The following is a 12,495-nucleotide window of genomic DNA, read 5'->3' as shown; positions in this document are numbered from 1 at the left end:
CTCCTGCTCTAGTCAGCGACCCTGGGTCCAAGCTGGTGAGCCTTTGCTCAAACCAAATGAGCCTGCACTCAAGCTGGTGACCTCGGGGTCTCAAACCTGGGTCCTCCACATTGCAGTCCGATGCTCCATCCACTGTGCCACCACCTGGTCAGGCAAATTTTTTTTTAACTTCTTTTTGTTGTTGTTATTTATTTATTTATTTATTTATTTATTTATTTATTTATTTTTTATTCATTTTTAGAGAGGAGAGAGGGAGGGTGAGAGACAGAGAGAGAGAGAGAGAGGAGAGACAGACAGAGAGAGAGAAGGGGGAAGGAGCTGAAAGCATCAACACCCATATGTGCCTTGACCAGGCAAGCCCAGTCGTTGTGACACTTGAGTTGTTCATTGATTGCTTTCTCATATGTGCCTTGACTGTGGGCCTTTAGCAAACCAAGTAACCCCTTGCTTGAGCCAGCGACCCTGGGTCCAAGCTGGTGAGCTTTGCTCAAACCAGATGAGCCCGCGCTCAAGCTGGCAACCTCAGGGTCTCGAACCTGGGTCCTCAGCATCCCAATCCAACGCTCCATCCACTGCGCCACTGCCTGGTCAGGCTATTTTTAAATGTTTTTATTTTTTTATATAGTTTTGATTAAACTTCCCAGTCACTAAGCAGTTTTTTTTGTTTGTTTTTTTTTTACTAAGCAGTTTTTTTTTTTGTTTTTTGACAGTGACAGAGAGAGGGATAGTTAGGGACAAGCTGACGAGAAGGGAAAGAGATGAGAAGCATCAATTCTTCATTGCTGCACTTTAGTTGTTCATTGATTACTTTCTCATGTATGCCTTGACCGTGGAGCTACAGCAGACCGAGTAACCCCTTGCTCAAGCCAGCAACCTTGTGCTCAAGCTGGTAAGCCTTGTTCAAACTAGATGAGCCTGCGCTCAAGCTGGCGACCTCAGGGTCTCAAACCTGGGTCCTCCACATACCAGTCCAACGGTCTATCCACTGCGCCACCTGGTCAGGCTCCATTAAATTTTTTTTTTTTTTTAAGATTTATTCATTTTAAACAGGAGACAGAGAAAGAGAGAAGGGGGGAAGAACAGGAAGAGTCAACTCCCATATGTGCCTTGACCAGGCAAGCCCAGGGTTTTGAACCAGCAACATCAGCATTCCAGGTCGATGCTTTATCCACTGCGCCTCCACAGGTCAGGCTATTTTTTTATTTTTTACAGATACAGAGAGTGAGTCAGAGAGAGGGATAGGCAGGGACAGACAGAAACGGAGAGAGATGAGAAGCATCAATCATTAGTTTTTCATTGCGCGTTGCAACACCTTAGTTGTTCATTGATTGCTTTTTCATATGTGCCTTGAGACGTGGGCCTTCAGCAGACCGAGTAACCCCTTGCTGGAGCCAGCGACCTTGGGTTCAAGCTGGTGGGCCTTTGCTCAAGCCAGATGAGCCCGCGCTCAAGCTGGCGACCTCGGGGTCTCGAACCTGGGTCTTCTGCATCCCAGTCCGACACTCTATCCATTGCACCACTGCCTAGTCAGGCTCCATTAAATTTTTTAAATTCAAATTATGTTTTCTAAAAGAGAGGGTCTGTGCTAGTTATCTTAGAACGTTCTCATACCATTTCAGAACCACATTTGCTGGAATGAACATTTCATATGTACTTGGTGTCGTCTGGGCCTGAGATAGAGCAAGTGGTGAAGCAAACTTTAACCACTTGGTAGTTGTCCAACATCTTTTGTGTGAACTGAGTGAGTGAGTTGGCTGAGGATACAGCAGCAGCAGTTACTTTAGGAGTCTACTAAGTCAGACTGGTTAATAATTCCACTCAAATTCCAATCTGAGCAACAGATGGAGTTTGGACAGTATTCCTGACTCTAGCAGGATGCTGGCTTCCTTCTCCAGATTTAAGACCTGAAATTTGGAGGTGTCACTTGGGTTCCCATTTGTGACAAATCCTAGCAGTTGCTATACGGGCATTCCATTTGAATCAAGATAGAAAAAACGGACAGATCCTCTCATTTCCTCAGGAAATGGGTTTGTTTCTAGCATTTAAACCACAGTATGGTTGATATTTCATGATCAGGCAAGTCAAAAACAAATTTATCTTCTGCCTCTTGCTGTTCAACTCTTGGCACCTAGCAACCAAACATGGTGGTGGCAGCTTAATTCCTGCCTTTTTAGTGAAAATGTAAGCCTACCTCGTGGTTTTGAACCTGGGACCTCAGTGTCCCAGGTCATTGCTCTATCCTCTGTGCTACCACTGGTCAGGAGAGTTCTTTTATATTATTTTAATAATTATATATTTTGTTATATTTTGAAGTTATATTGATTATATCTCAAGTTAGATATATTATAATACTCTATAGTAGGTAAGAACATGTCTACTAGTTCCTGGGTTGATATTCTGATATTGCCATTGACACAGTTGGTTGACTGGGCAAATTACTTTAGCTGTAAAGCTGTTTGTTATCTGTAAAATGTGAATAGTATATTTATCTGATAGAGGTGTTCTGTGCTACGAATTATGTAAGATCATACATACATGTGGCACACTTACAAGAGTGTCTAGGTATGTGTATTTCCCAAACTTTGAAACCTGAGCATGTATTTAAAATTAATAATGTCTTCCATTTCAATAAATTGCCTTTGCTGAAATATAATTTTTGGTAGCATCATTTTCAGCAATGTTAAAAGTCTGCAAACCCTGATTCAAGAGATGTTAATTCTGTACATTTATTCATAATTATTTTTGCTTTGTTCTTCCTTGTTTTTTTTTATTAATGTTGTACTGTTTTAAGAGGCTTTGTGGCCAGAGCTGTTGAATTGTGATTGGAAAGGAAAAGGGCTTGCATTTTGAGACCATCTGTGGGAGTTATAGTGTCTGAAACTGACAAGAGATCATGGCAGATGGTGAGGTCACCAAGATTTGACTTTTTGAGGTTGACATAATGTGTTCATGAAGGTGGAAAAAGAAACCTGATTTATTTTTTAACCAACAGAAAACTTGGTGACAGGAAGAACTGTACAGTTGTTGAGTCTGGGTAAAACATAATGCATCGCTGCACATGACTGGATTATCCTTGAGAATCACCATTACTGTCAAAGATGGCAATTTCTTGAAACATTCAGTGCCATGTTTATTTACTTTCTGGACACTTGGTTTATCTCATACATTTCAAATAATTTGTAGCTTAAAGACAATATAAAAGCAAGACAAATGCTTTAAAAATACTTTTAAATATATATATATCTTTTTTTTTGTGAGGGAGACAGAGAGAAACAGAAAGGGAGAGAGATGAGAAGCATCAACTCGTATTCGCATCACTTTAGTTATTCACTGATTGGTTCCTATAAGAGCCTTGATGGGGGAGGGGGAGCTTTAGCCAACCTAGCTGCTGCTTGGGCTTCAAGCCCAGTGACCTTTGGTCTCAAGCCAGTGACCATGGAATCATGTCAGTGATCCTACACTCAAGCCAGTTACCCTGTGCTCAAGTTGGTGACCTCGTGGTTTCAAAGATTGGAATCAACATTCTATCCACTGTACCACTGGTCAAGCTGAATTGTATACTTCTAAATTAAAAGATTATAAGCTCTCATTCAAAGACAGCACGTTATACTTGGTCGGTTTTTTGTTTTTTGGGGTTTTTTTAATTTCCATTGATTTGAAAGAGAAGCATAAATTTGTTTCACTTAGTTGTTACATTTAGGTAGTTGTATACTCATTGATCGCTTCTTGTATGTCCTCTGAGGGGATCAAACCTGTGACCTCTGGTGTACCTGGTTGATGTTTTATCCACTGAACCACCTGGCCAGGGCCCATACCTCTTCATTTTTAATTGAATGAAGAAGAGTTGTCACAATCCCATTTACTTTTGTAACATTTATTTTACTATAATTTTATAGAATTTAAATTACATTTGAAGGTTTATGCTGTTTCTCTCATTTATTAGAATATCTGCTGTCTGGATTATGATGAAGTTTATTGCCTAATTTTGTTAATTTTAGAAGTTTTTCTTTTTTTTTTTTTTTTCCTTTTTTTTTTGCATTTTTCTGAAGCTGGAAACGGGGAGAGACAGTCAGACAGACTCCTGCATGTGCCTGACCGGGATCCACCTGGCACGCCCACCAGGGGCGACGCTCTGCCCACCAGGGGGCGATGCTCTGCCCATCCTGGGCTTCGCCATGTTGCGACCAGAGCCACTCTAGTGCCTGGGGCAGAGGCCACAGAGCCATCCCCAGTGCCCGGGCCATCTTTGCTCCAATGGAGCCTTGGCTGCAGGAGGGGAAGAGAGAGACAGAGAGGAAGGCGCGGCGGAGGGGTGGAGAAGCAAATGGGCGCTTCTCCTGTGTGCCCTGGCCGGGAATCGAACCCGGGTCCTCCGCACGCTAGGCCGACGCTCTACCGCTGAGCCAACCGGCCAGGGCGTAGAAGTTTTTCTTAACTACAATTAAAACCTTTTTATGTTTTAAATTGGATTTATGTTGTGGTATTTTTCATTTGCACTATGTGAATTATATAGTGTTTTAATTTGGAGGAAGTACTGTATCTTAATGATTTTTCATGCCTTGACTCATTTAATTAAGTAGATATATTATGACTGCAGATGAAGAAATTGAGGCACAGACGTTCAAGTAAATTTGCTCAAGAAACTCATGTACTTTGTCCTCTATTTCAAACTTCATTTAGGTAACATTTAGAGGTTCCAGTTTGTGCTAGCTCTAGAGAGAAGATACAAAGAGAATACTAAACAAAATTGTGTTTTATTTTGTCAAGTCCATTAATGTTGCTAAGCAGCATTTTTATTGGTAGCCTATTGATATAGTGTGCTGAAATATATAGTAACACTTTTTATTTTATTTGGGAGAATGGCACAGTGTTGTCACTCAATAACACAGTCCTTAGGAAATATTTTACAAGACTGAATATCAAATATAGTACTGGAGACAAGCAGCTCTTGGCAGTACAACCACCCTCTGACCATGAAGAAATGGGGAGAAAGGAAAAAGGACTTGCCAAATCTGGCAGCCTAGCCCAACAATGTTTGTTTACATTTAATTGTCCAGAATCACATCATATGGTCAGCCTGTTTGAGAAGAAGACTGAGAATGCAGTATTTTTAGTTGGAGTCATTGCCACCTTCAACTTCTCGTAGGGAAAAGAGGAAAATGATAATTGGGTAGGCGACAGTATCTGTCTTAGATACAGCAGGTTTCTAAAAAAAACAGGTATTTTGGATGGAAAAGACATTACTGTTTTTTGTTATAACTACATTTTAGTTGATTATGAGGTAATCTTAAAAATATTTAAGCCTGACCAGGCGGTGGCGCAGTGGATGGAGTGTCGGACTGGATGAGGAGGACCCAGGTTCAAGACTCCGAGATCACCAGCTTGGACCCAAGGTCGCTGGCTTGAGCAAGGGGTTACTCAGTCTGCTGTAGCCCCATGGTCAAGGCACATATGAGAAAGCAATCAATGAACAACTAAAGTGCCACAACAAAAAACTGATGATTGATGCTTCTCATCTCTCTCCGTTCCTGTCTGTCTGTCCCTGTCTATCCTTCTCTCTGACTCTCTCTCTCTGTCTCTGTGTAAAAACAAAACAAAAAAATTAAAATTGAAATTTTTTGTGGTTCGGTGTTTATGTGTTCAGTGTTTATGTATAAACCGGAGGGCATTTCGTACACTGACTTGGTGGATTTGATTATTTTCACTTTGATTGTATCTAATTTACTCCTAACATAATTTTTAAAAACCTCCGTATACTTTACCCATTTTTCAGTTGAGGACAATGAAGCTTAAATAGGTTAGGTCACTTGGTCAAGGTCAAAGAGCTAAGAAATTTCAGAGCTGAAACAGATCCTAAATTAAAAAAAAAAATCCATGCACTTTTCACTCTGCTAACAATATTGCTCTATTTATTAGACATGGACGGACTTCAAGCAAAACACTTAGAACCAGTTGTTATTTTGATTTTTTTTCTATTTCATTCGTTCTTGCTTTTTTTTCCTTCTTCCTTTGAGTTCCACTGATCTTCTTAACCTTTTAAAGCTTAATGATTGCTTAATGAATGAAAAGAAATATAAATTTACCTTTAAGTACTATTTCAGTGCACTTTACAAGTTTTATTTTCATTTTCGTTCACTTATAAATATTTCAAATTTCTTTCTTTAATTCATGGGTTGTTTGAGCAATAATATATTTTTATTTTTAAAATATCTGACCTTTAACTTTTTCTTAAATGGCTGATTCCTAATTTAATTGCATTGTGGCCCTGTCTGGATAACTTGATTGGTTAGCAGGGGTAGTCAACCTTTTTATACCTACCACCCACTTTTGTTTGTTTATTTATTTATTTATTTATTTATTTTTTACAGAGACAGAGAGTGAGTCAGAGAGAGGGATAGACAGGGACAGACAGACAGGAACGGAGAGAGATGAGAAGCATCAATCATTAGTTTTTCATTGCACGTTGCAACACCTCAGCTGTTCATTGATTACTTTCTCATATGTGCCCTGACCGTGGGCCTTCAGCAGACCGAGCAACCCCTTGCTTGAGCCAGCGACCCTGGGTCCAAGCTGGTGAGCTTTGCTCAAACCAGATGAGTCCACACTCAAGCTGGCGACCTCGGGGTCTCGAACCTGGGTCCTTCCGCATCCCAGTCTGGTGCTCTCTCCACTGCGCCACCTCCTGGTCAGGCTACCGCCCACTTTTGTATTTCTGTTAGTAGTAAAATCTTCTAACTGCCACCAGTTCCACAGTAATGGTGATTTATAAAGTAGGGAAGTAACGTTATTTTATAAAACTTATAAAGCAGAGTTACAGCAAGTTAATGCATATAATAATAATTACTTACCAAGTACTTTATGTTGGATTTTCGCTGTTTGGCAGAATAAATCTTTATAAAACAACTTACTATAGTTAAATCTATCTTTTTATTTATACTTTGGTTGCTCCACTACCGCCCACCATGAAAGCTGAAACGCCCACTAGTGGGCGGTAGGGACCAGGTTGACTACCACTGGGTTAGAGCATCGTCCTGATATGCAAAGGTAGCCAGTTTGATCCCTAGTCAGGGCATGTACAGAAACAGGTTGATGTTTCTATCTCTCCCTCTCCCTTCTTCTTTTTCTAAAATTACTAAATAAATTTTTAAAAATTCATTGTAGTTAAAGACCATGAACTTTATAATATTGCTTCTTTGATATTTTTTACTACATCATTCATGATTTTGTATGTGGAAAATTTTGTAAATATGGTCTTAGGTACAGAGTTCTATGTAGATCTATTATATCAAACTTGGTGAAAATTTTAAAAATGAAATATTTGTATTTTAGCCTTAAATTTCTAGTTTAATATGTTGAGTAATTTGGCAAATGGCATAACTCAGGAACTTATGTTTTATTATTTATTTAATATTTATAATACTGAAGAGGAAATAACAAAAATCATATTTCCCCATGCATAAGACATACTTTTTTCCAAAAAAATTGGTGTCTAAAAACTGAGTGCATCATATATAGTGGTTGTTGATTTTTAAACTTGTATTTCCTGCTTTTTTGTGCTTGTTTTTGCACTTGTTGAACACCGTGATTCGTCATCAGACACAGAGGAGGACAAGCTAATAATAGATGGGAGTTTTGACAGTGATGAGGAGTTGTATGAATTTTATGATTAATAAAACTTGGGTTCAATAACTTTATGTAATACATTTTGAAAAAAATTTTGGCCCCTGGCCCTGGCCGGTTGGCTCAGCGGTAGAGCTTCGGCCTGGCGTGCGGGGGACCCGGGTTCGATTCCCGGCCAGGGCACATAGGAGAAGTGCCCATTTGCTTCTCCACCCCTCCCCCTCTCCTTCCTCTCTGTCTCTCTCTTCCCCTCCCACAGCCGAGGCTCCATTGGAGCAAGGATGGCCCGGGCGCTGGGGATGGCTCCTTGGCCTCTGCCCCAGGCGCTAGAGTGGCTCTGGTCGCGGCAGAGCGACGCCCCAGAGGGGCAGAGCATTGCCCCCTGGTGGGCAGAGCTTCACCCCTGATGGGCATGCCGGGTGGATCCCAGTCAGGCGCATGCGGGAGACTGACTGTGTCTCCCCGTTTCCAGCTTCAGAGAAATACAAAAAAAAAAAAAAAATTTGGCCCCCAAATTAAGGCACATCATACATGGGAGCATCTTATACATGGGGAAATATGGTAATTGATGAATGCGAAACAGTTCCATTATAGGAACTTGATTTTTATTTTTTATTTTATTTTATTTTATTTATTTATTTATTTATTTTTACAGAGGCAGAGATAGACAGGGACAGACAGACAGGAACGGAGAGAGATGAGAAGCATCAATCATCAGTTTCTCGTTGCGCGTTGCGACTTCTTAGTTGTTCATTGATTGCCTTCTCACATGTGCCTTGACCGCGGGCCTTCAGCAGACCGAGTAACCCCCTGCTGGAGCCAGCGACCTTGGGTCCAAGCTGGTGAGCTCTTTGCTCAAGCCATATGAGCCCGCGCTCAAGCTGGCCACCTCGGGGTCTCGAACCTGGGTCCTTCCGCATCCCAGTCCGACGCTCTATCCACTGCGCCACCACCTGGTCAGGCAGGAACTTGATTTTTAAATTAGGTCATGATAGAAATTGTGAACAAATCTGCAGCTTAAGTGGAAAAGCAAACATCAACTTTATTCCTGAATGTCTTATTAAAGTTTTAATTTTGAAATAATTTTAAAGTAAGAGAAAAGTTGTAGAAATAGGGTAAAGAACTCCTGAATACCCTTTACCAAGAATCACCAATTGTTAGGCCCTGGCCGGTTGACTCAGCGGTAGAGCGTCGGCCTAGCGTGCGGAGGACCCGGGTTCGATTCCGGCCAGGGCACACAGGAGAAGCGCCCATTTGCTTCTCCACCCCTCCGCCGCGCTTCCCTCTCTGTCTCTCTCTTCCCCTTCCGCAGCCAAGGCTCCATTGGAGCAGAGATGGCCCGGGCGCTGGGGATGGCTCCTTGGCCTCTGCCCCAGGCGCTAGAGTGGCTCTGGTCGCGGCAGAGCGACCCCCCGGAGGGGCAGAGCATCGCCCCCTGGTGGGCAGAGCATCGCCCCTGGTGGGCGTGCCGGGTGGATCCCGGTCGGGCGCATGCGGGAGTCTGTCTGACTGTCTCCCTGTTTCCAGCTTCAGAAAAATGAAAAAAAAAAAGAATCACCAATTGTTAACATTTTGCCACCTATGCTTTTTTATTATCATTCCCATTTTATATATACAAATTGTATCTTTTTTTTTATCATTTGAAAGTAAGTTGCTGCTATCATACACCCTTTCACTCCTAAATATTTTGGTGTATTTTTTCTAAGGACGGGACACTCACTTAAAAACCCCCAAAATACTGTTACTGACTTTAGAGGTTTGCCATTTGGGATGTTCTGTTTAAGAATGAGATATGGTTGTCCCAAGGTTGTGTTTTCACTTGCAGCAAGAAAAGAAGACTGGGTCTAATCTGTGGTGGTACAGCGGATAAAGCAGTGACCTCGAATGCTGAGGTCACTGTTTCAAAATCCTGGGCTTGCCCAGTCAAGGCACATATAGGAGATGATGCTCTGTCCATTGCACCACCACCTGATCAGGCAAAAAATATTTTTAAAAGTTAAAAAAATAGTAACTTTTGGCTTTGGCTGGTTCACTCAGCAGTAAAGTGTTGGCTTGGTGTGTGGAAGTCCTGGGTTTGATTCTAGGTCAGGGCACACAGGAGAAGCGACCATCCACTTCTCCCCCCCACCTTATCCCCTCCTGCAGCTATGGCTCAAATGAGCAAATTGGTCCCGGGCACTGAGGATTGCTCCATGCCCTCACCTCAGGTGCCTAAAGTAGCTCAGTTGCCGAGCAATGAAGCAGCAGCCCTAGATGGGTGGAATATCAGCCCCAGGTGGAGGTTGTCAGGTGGATTCTGGTTGGGGCACATATGGGAATTTTTCTCTGCCTCCCTATCTCTCACTTGATTAAAAAAATAATAATAACAACTTTTAATAATAACTGCCTACACCTTGAGACCCTTATTTATCTAACTGTGATCAAAATTAGGAAATAAAATATAACACTAGGCAATACGGTTATATAGTCTATGGACCATATTTTGATTTCTCCAATTGCCCCAATGATGTTCTTCAAAGCAATTATTTTTTTATGGTCTAGAGTCCAGTCCAGGATCATGGGTTGAATTTAATTTTTATGTGAGTTTGGTTGTTTTTAATTTGTAATGTTTCTCAGGCTTCTTTTATCTCTAATGATACCAATATTGTAGAAGAATTCAGTTCATGATATTACAGAATGTTCCTTAATTTAAACTTATCTGATATTTCCTTATAATTAGATTCTGATTATGCACTTTGAGCAGAAAACCTTGGAAATGATATTATAAATCCATCTCAGTGCACTTGAAGAGGTGCAGATGTTAGTCTCGTTGTTGGTGGTCATTTGGTGGCTTTGATCTATCTGGCTAACATGGTGTGTGTCTGGTTTGGCTGTAAAATTTGAATTAATATGTATTTATTGGGGAGATATTTCAAAAGTATGTAAATACAATTTTTCTTACCAATTCTCATCTATTAAGTATAGTATTGTTGTATCGGAACAGCAAGATGCCACACAACACAATCAGTTAGCCAAATTAGGGAGTCTTTAATTAACCGGCTGTGTGGACCGCATGGAGACCTAAGTCGTTCAAATCAATGCAGTGGGGAACACAGTTTGGGGCTGGCTTTTAAAGGGAAAATTACATACTGACTGAGGAATGGGGAGGAGAAGAAGCATAGCAGTAAAAAAAGCAGTGAAACAAGCTTTCTTACAATGTTTATATATAGGGTTAGTTCAGGGAGAAACATTCTGAGAACACTTGCTACTTCGCAAAGCTAGTCCAAGGCCACAGTCTGGGAGACCAGCCTCAAGGCCAAGAATAGGGAATATTTTCAGAAAAAGGAAGTTCTGCTAAAAATCTTGTTTTAGAGAAGGTAAGTTTTGCCAAAAATTATTCATGTTAAGAGCCTTTCTTTTCCACACTTAAGTATTTGTTGATGATTCTTGCTTAGAAAATAACAAATGGGGGATTTTCTAACTGCATCATTCCTTTATACAGGGTGGGGCAAATGTAAGTTTACAATTGTGAGTACACAAAACATGGTTTATTCTTATATTATTATTTATTATTGTATTTTCCATATAAACAACTGTAAACCTACTTTTGCCCCACCTTGTATTGTTGGCATTGTATTATAAAGAAGAGCTTTCCCTTCTGCCTCATTATTTGTTCATATCAGTATGGACACCTGGAAAATTATTTTATTCAATGAGATTATAGTTTATTATAATCTATTACTATCAATATGTTCTTTGGTGCACATTGTTTATTGGTTGTAGACTCTTTAAGCTGGCTCCTGTATACTTTTGATAAGATTCCATCATTTTTTGAGCCCTTCCTTACTTTAGGTACACTGATTCTTACTTTAGGTACACTAAAATGTTCTAGGTTTATCTTGCACATTTTCTGCCCCAGTCCTGGAATTGGCTGTTTCTCCAAGAAGGCCTGTTGTTTCTTTCAGTGGGTTGTGTAAAGTATAATAAAGTCTTAATATTTCAAAGTCTGGTATTTATCACTTGTTAGTGGAATTAGCTGAGTCAAAATATTTAACCTCTCTAAACTCTAACCATTATCTGGAAAATGAGGATTAAAATGGTATATATGTCTTACAGTTTTGTTGTGAGGATTAATTTAAGCAATTCACTTACAAAAGAATGTATATCACATAAGATAGATATCAACATAAATGTCAGTTATTGTTATTACATTGACATTTCCTTTTTTCTTTAACAGGATGTTCTTTTTAAAGAATTATTGAAGACAAAGTTTTTTATTTTTGTTTTTTAAATGGCTTTACAGAATTTTAAATCGAATACAATTTGACATGACGGCAAAAAATGTAAGTATTTGTAAACTTTTGAATGTAACTATTTTTAAAGTGAGTTCTTTTTCCTACAGGTATTTTTTTCACCACTCAGATTAATCAAATTCAGTTTCCTGCACTAATTAAAATTGTTTTTGTTTATGCAAAGAACAAGATAGTAAACTTTAATGCTATTGAATACAGTACCTTAACAAGCACAGTAGCATTTCTATAAATTGCTGCTAAGTTACTCTTCAACAGCTGCAAAATTGCTTTCTCCTGAAAGTTTCCCACCCTTCTCCTTTGTTGGGTACTGTAATAAATTTGTTTTAGTATTGCTGGAGAGTTTCTTGCCCTTATTGTTTTATTTGGTTCAGTTTTTTGTCTTTTGGATTTACTCAGGGAAATGTATATACTCAGACATTGTTTAGAAGAAGCTTGCTATCCTCTATGACATGTTCCTGAGGTTACATTAGACCTTAAATGTTTTGAAGAAGTTATTCAATTTCTTTTTTGTTGTTGTTTGAAACTATCATTTCTGAATCTACTTTCTTTGAAGTCACTTTCTGATTGTCACCCTGTATCAATG

At 39.9% G+C, this 12,495-nt stretch overlaps 2 protein-coding genes and 1 pseudogene across 10 annotated transcripts in view; 2 read left to right on the top strand and 1 right to left on the bottom strand.

Moving 5' to 3' along the window:
* The window catches only part of TFDP2 (transcription factor Dp-2), a 197,132-nt gene that overhangs the window by 19,263 nt on the left and 165,374 nt on the right, over window positions 1-12,495 (top strand). For 8 of the 9 annotated variants that reach the window (XM_066245216.1, XM_066245219.1, XM_066245213.1 and 5 more), the window contains one exon: window positions 11,837-11,942. The exons of the other annotated variant lie outside the window; for it this stretch is intronic. In XM_066245216.1, coding sequence (XP_066101313.1) covers window positions 11,928-11,942 — 15 coding nt within the window. In that variant the 5' untranslated portion in view covers window positions 11,837-11,927. Of the gene's footprint in view, window positions 1-11,836; window positions 11,943-12,495 lie in introns of those variants that run through there. 9 annotated transcript variants of the gene reach the window in all.
* Window positions 1-12,495, top strand: part of XPC (XPC complex subunit, DNA damage recognition and repair factor) — a 286,669-nt gene that overhangs the window by 198,732 nt on the left and 75,442 nt on the right. The window lies entirely within an intron of this gene.
* On the bottom strand, window positions 1,524-2,107 carry LOC136314006 (protein Hikeshi pseudogene; annotated as a pseudogene).

Source organism: Saccopteryx bilineata, chromosome 10 (genome assembly GCF_036850765.1).
Source record: "Saccopteryx bilineata isolate mSacBil1 chromosome 10, mSacBil1_pri_phased_curated, whole genome shotgun sequence".
Taxonomy (NCBI): Eukaryota; Metazoa; Chordata; class Mammalia; order Chiroptera; family Emballonuridae; genus Saccopteryx; species Saccopteryx bilineata.
This window is presented reverse-complemented; position numbering and strand designations above follow the sequence as displayed.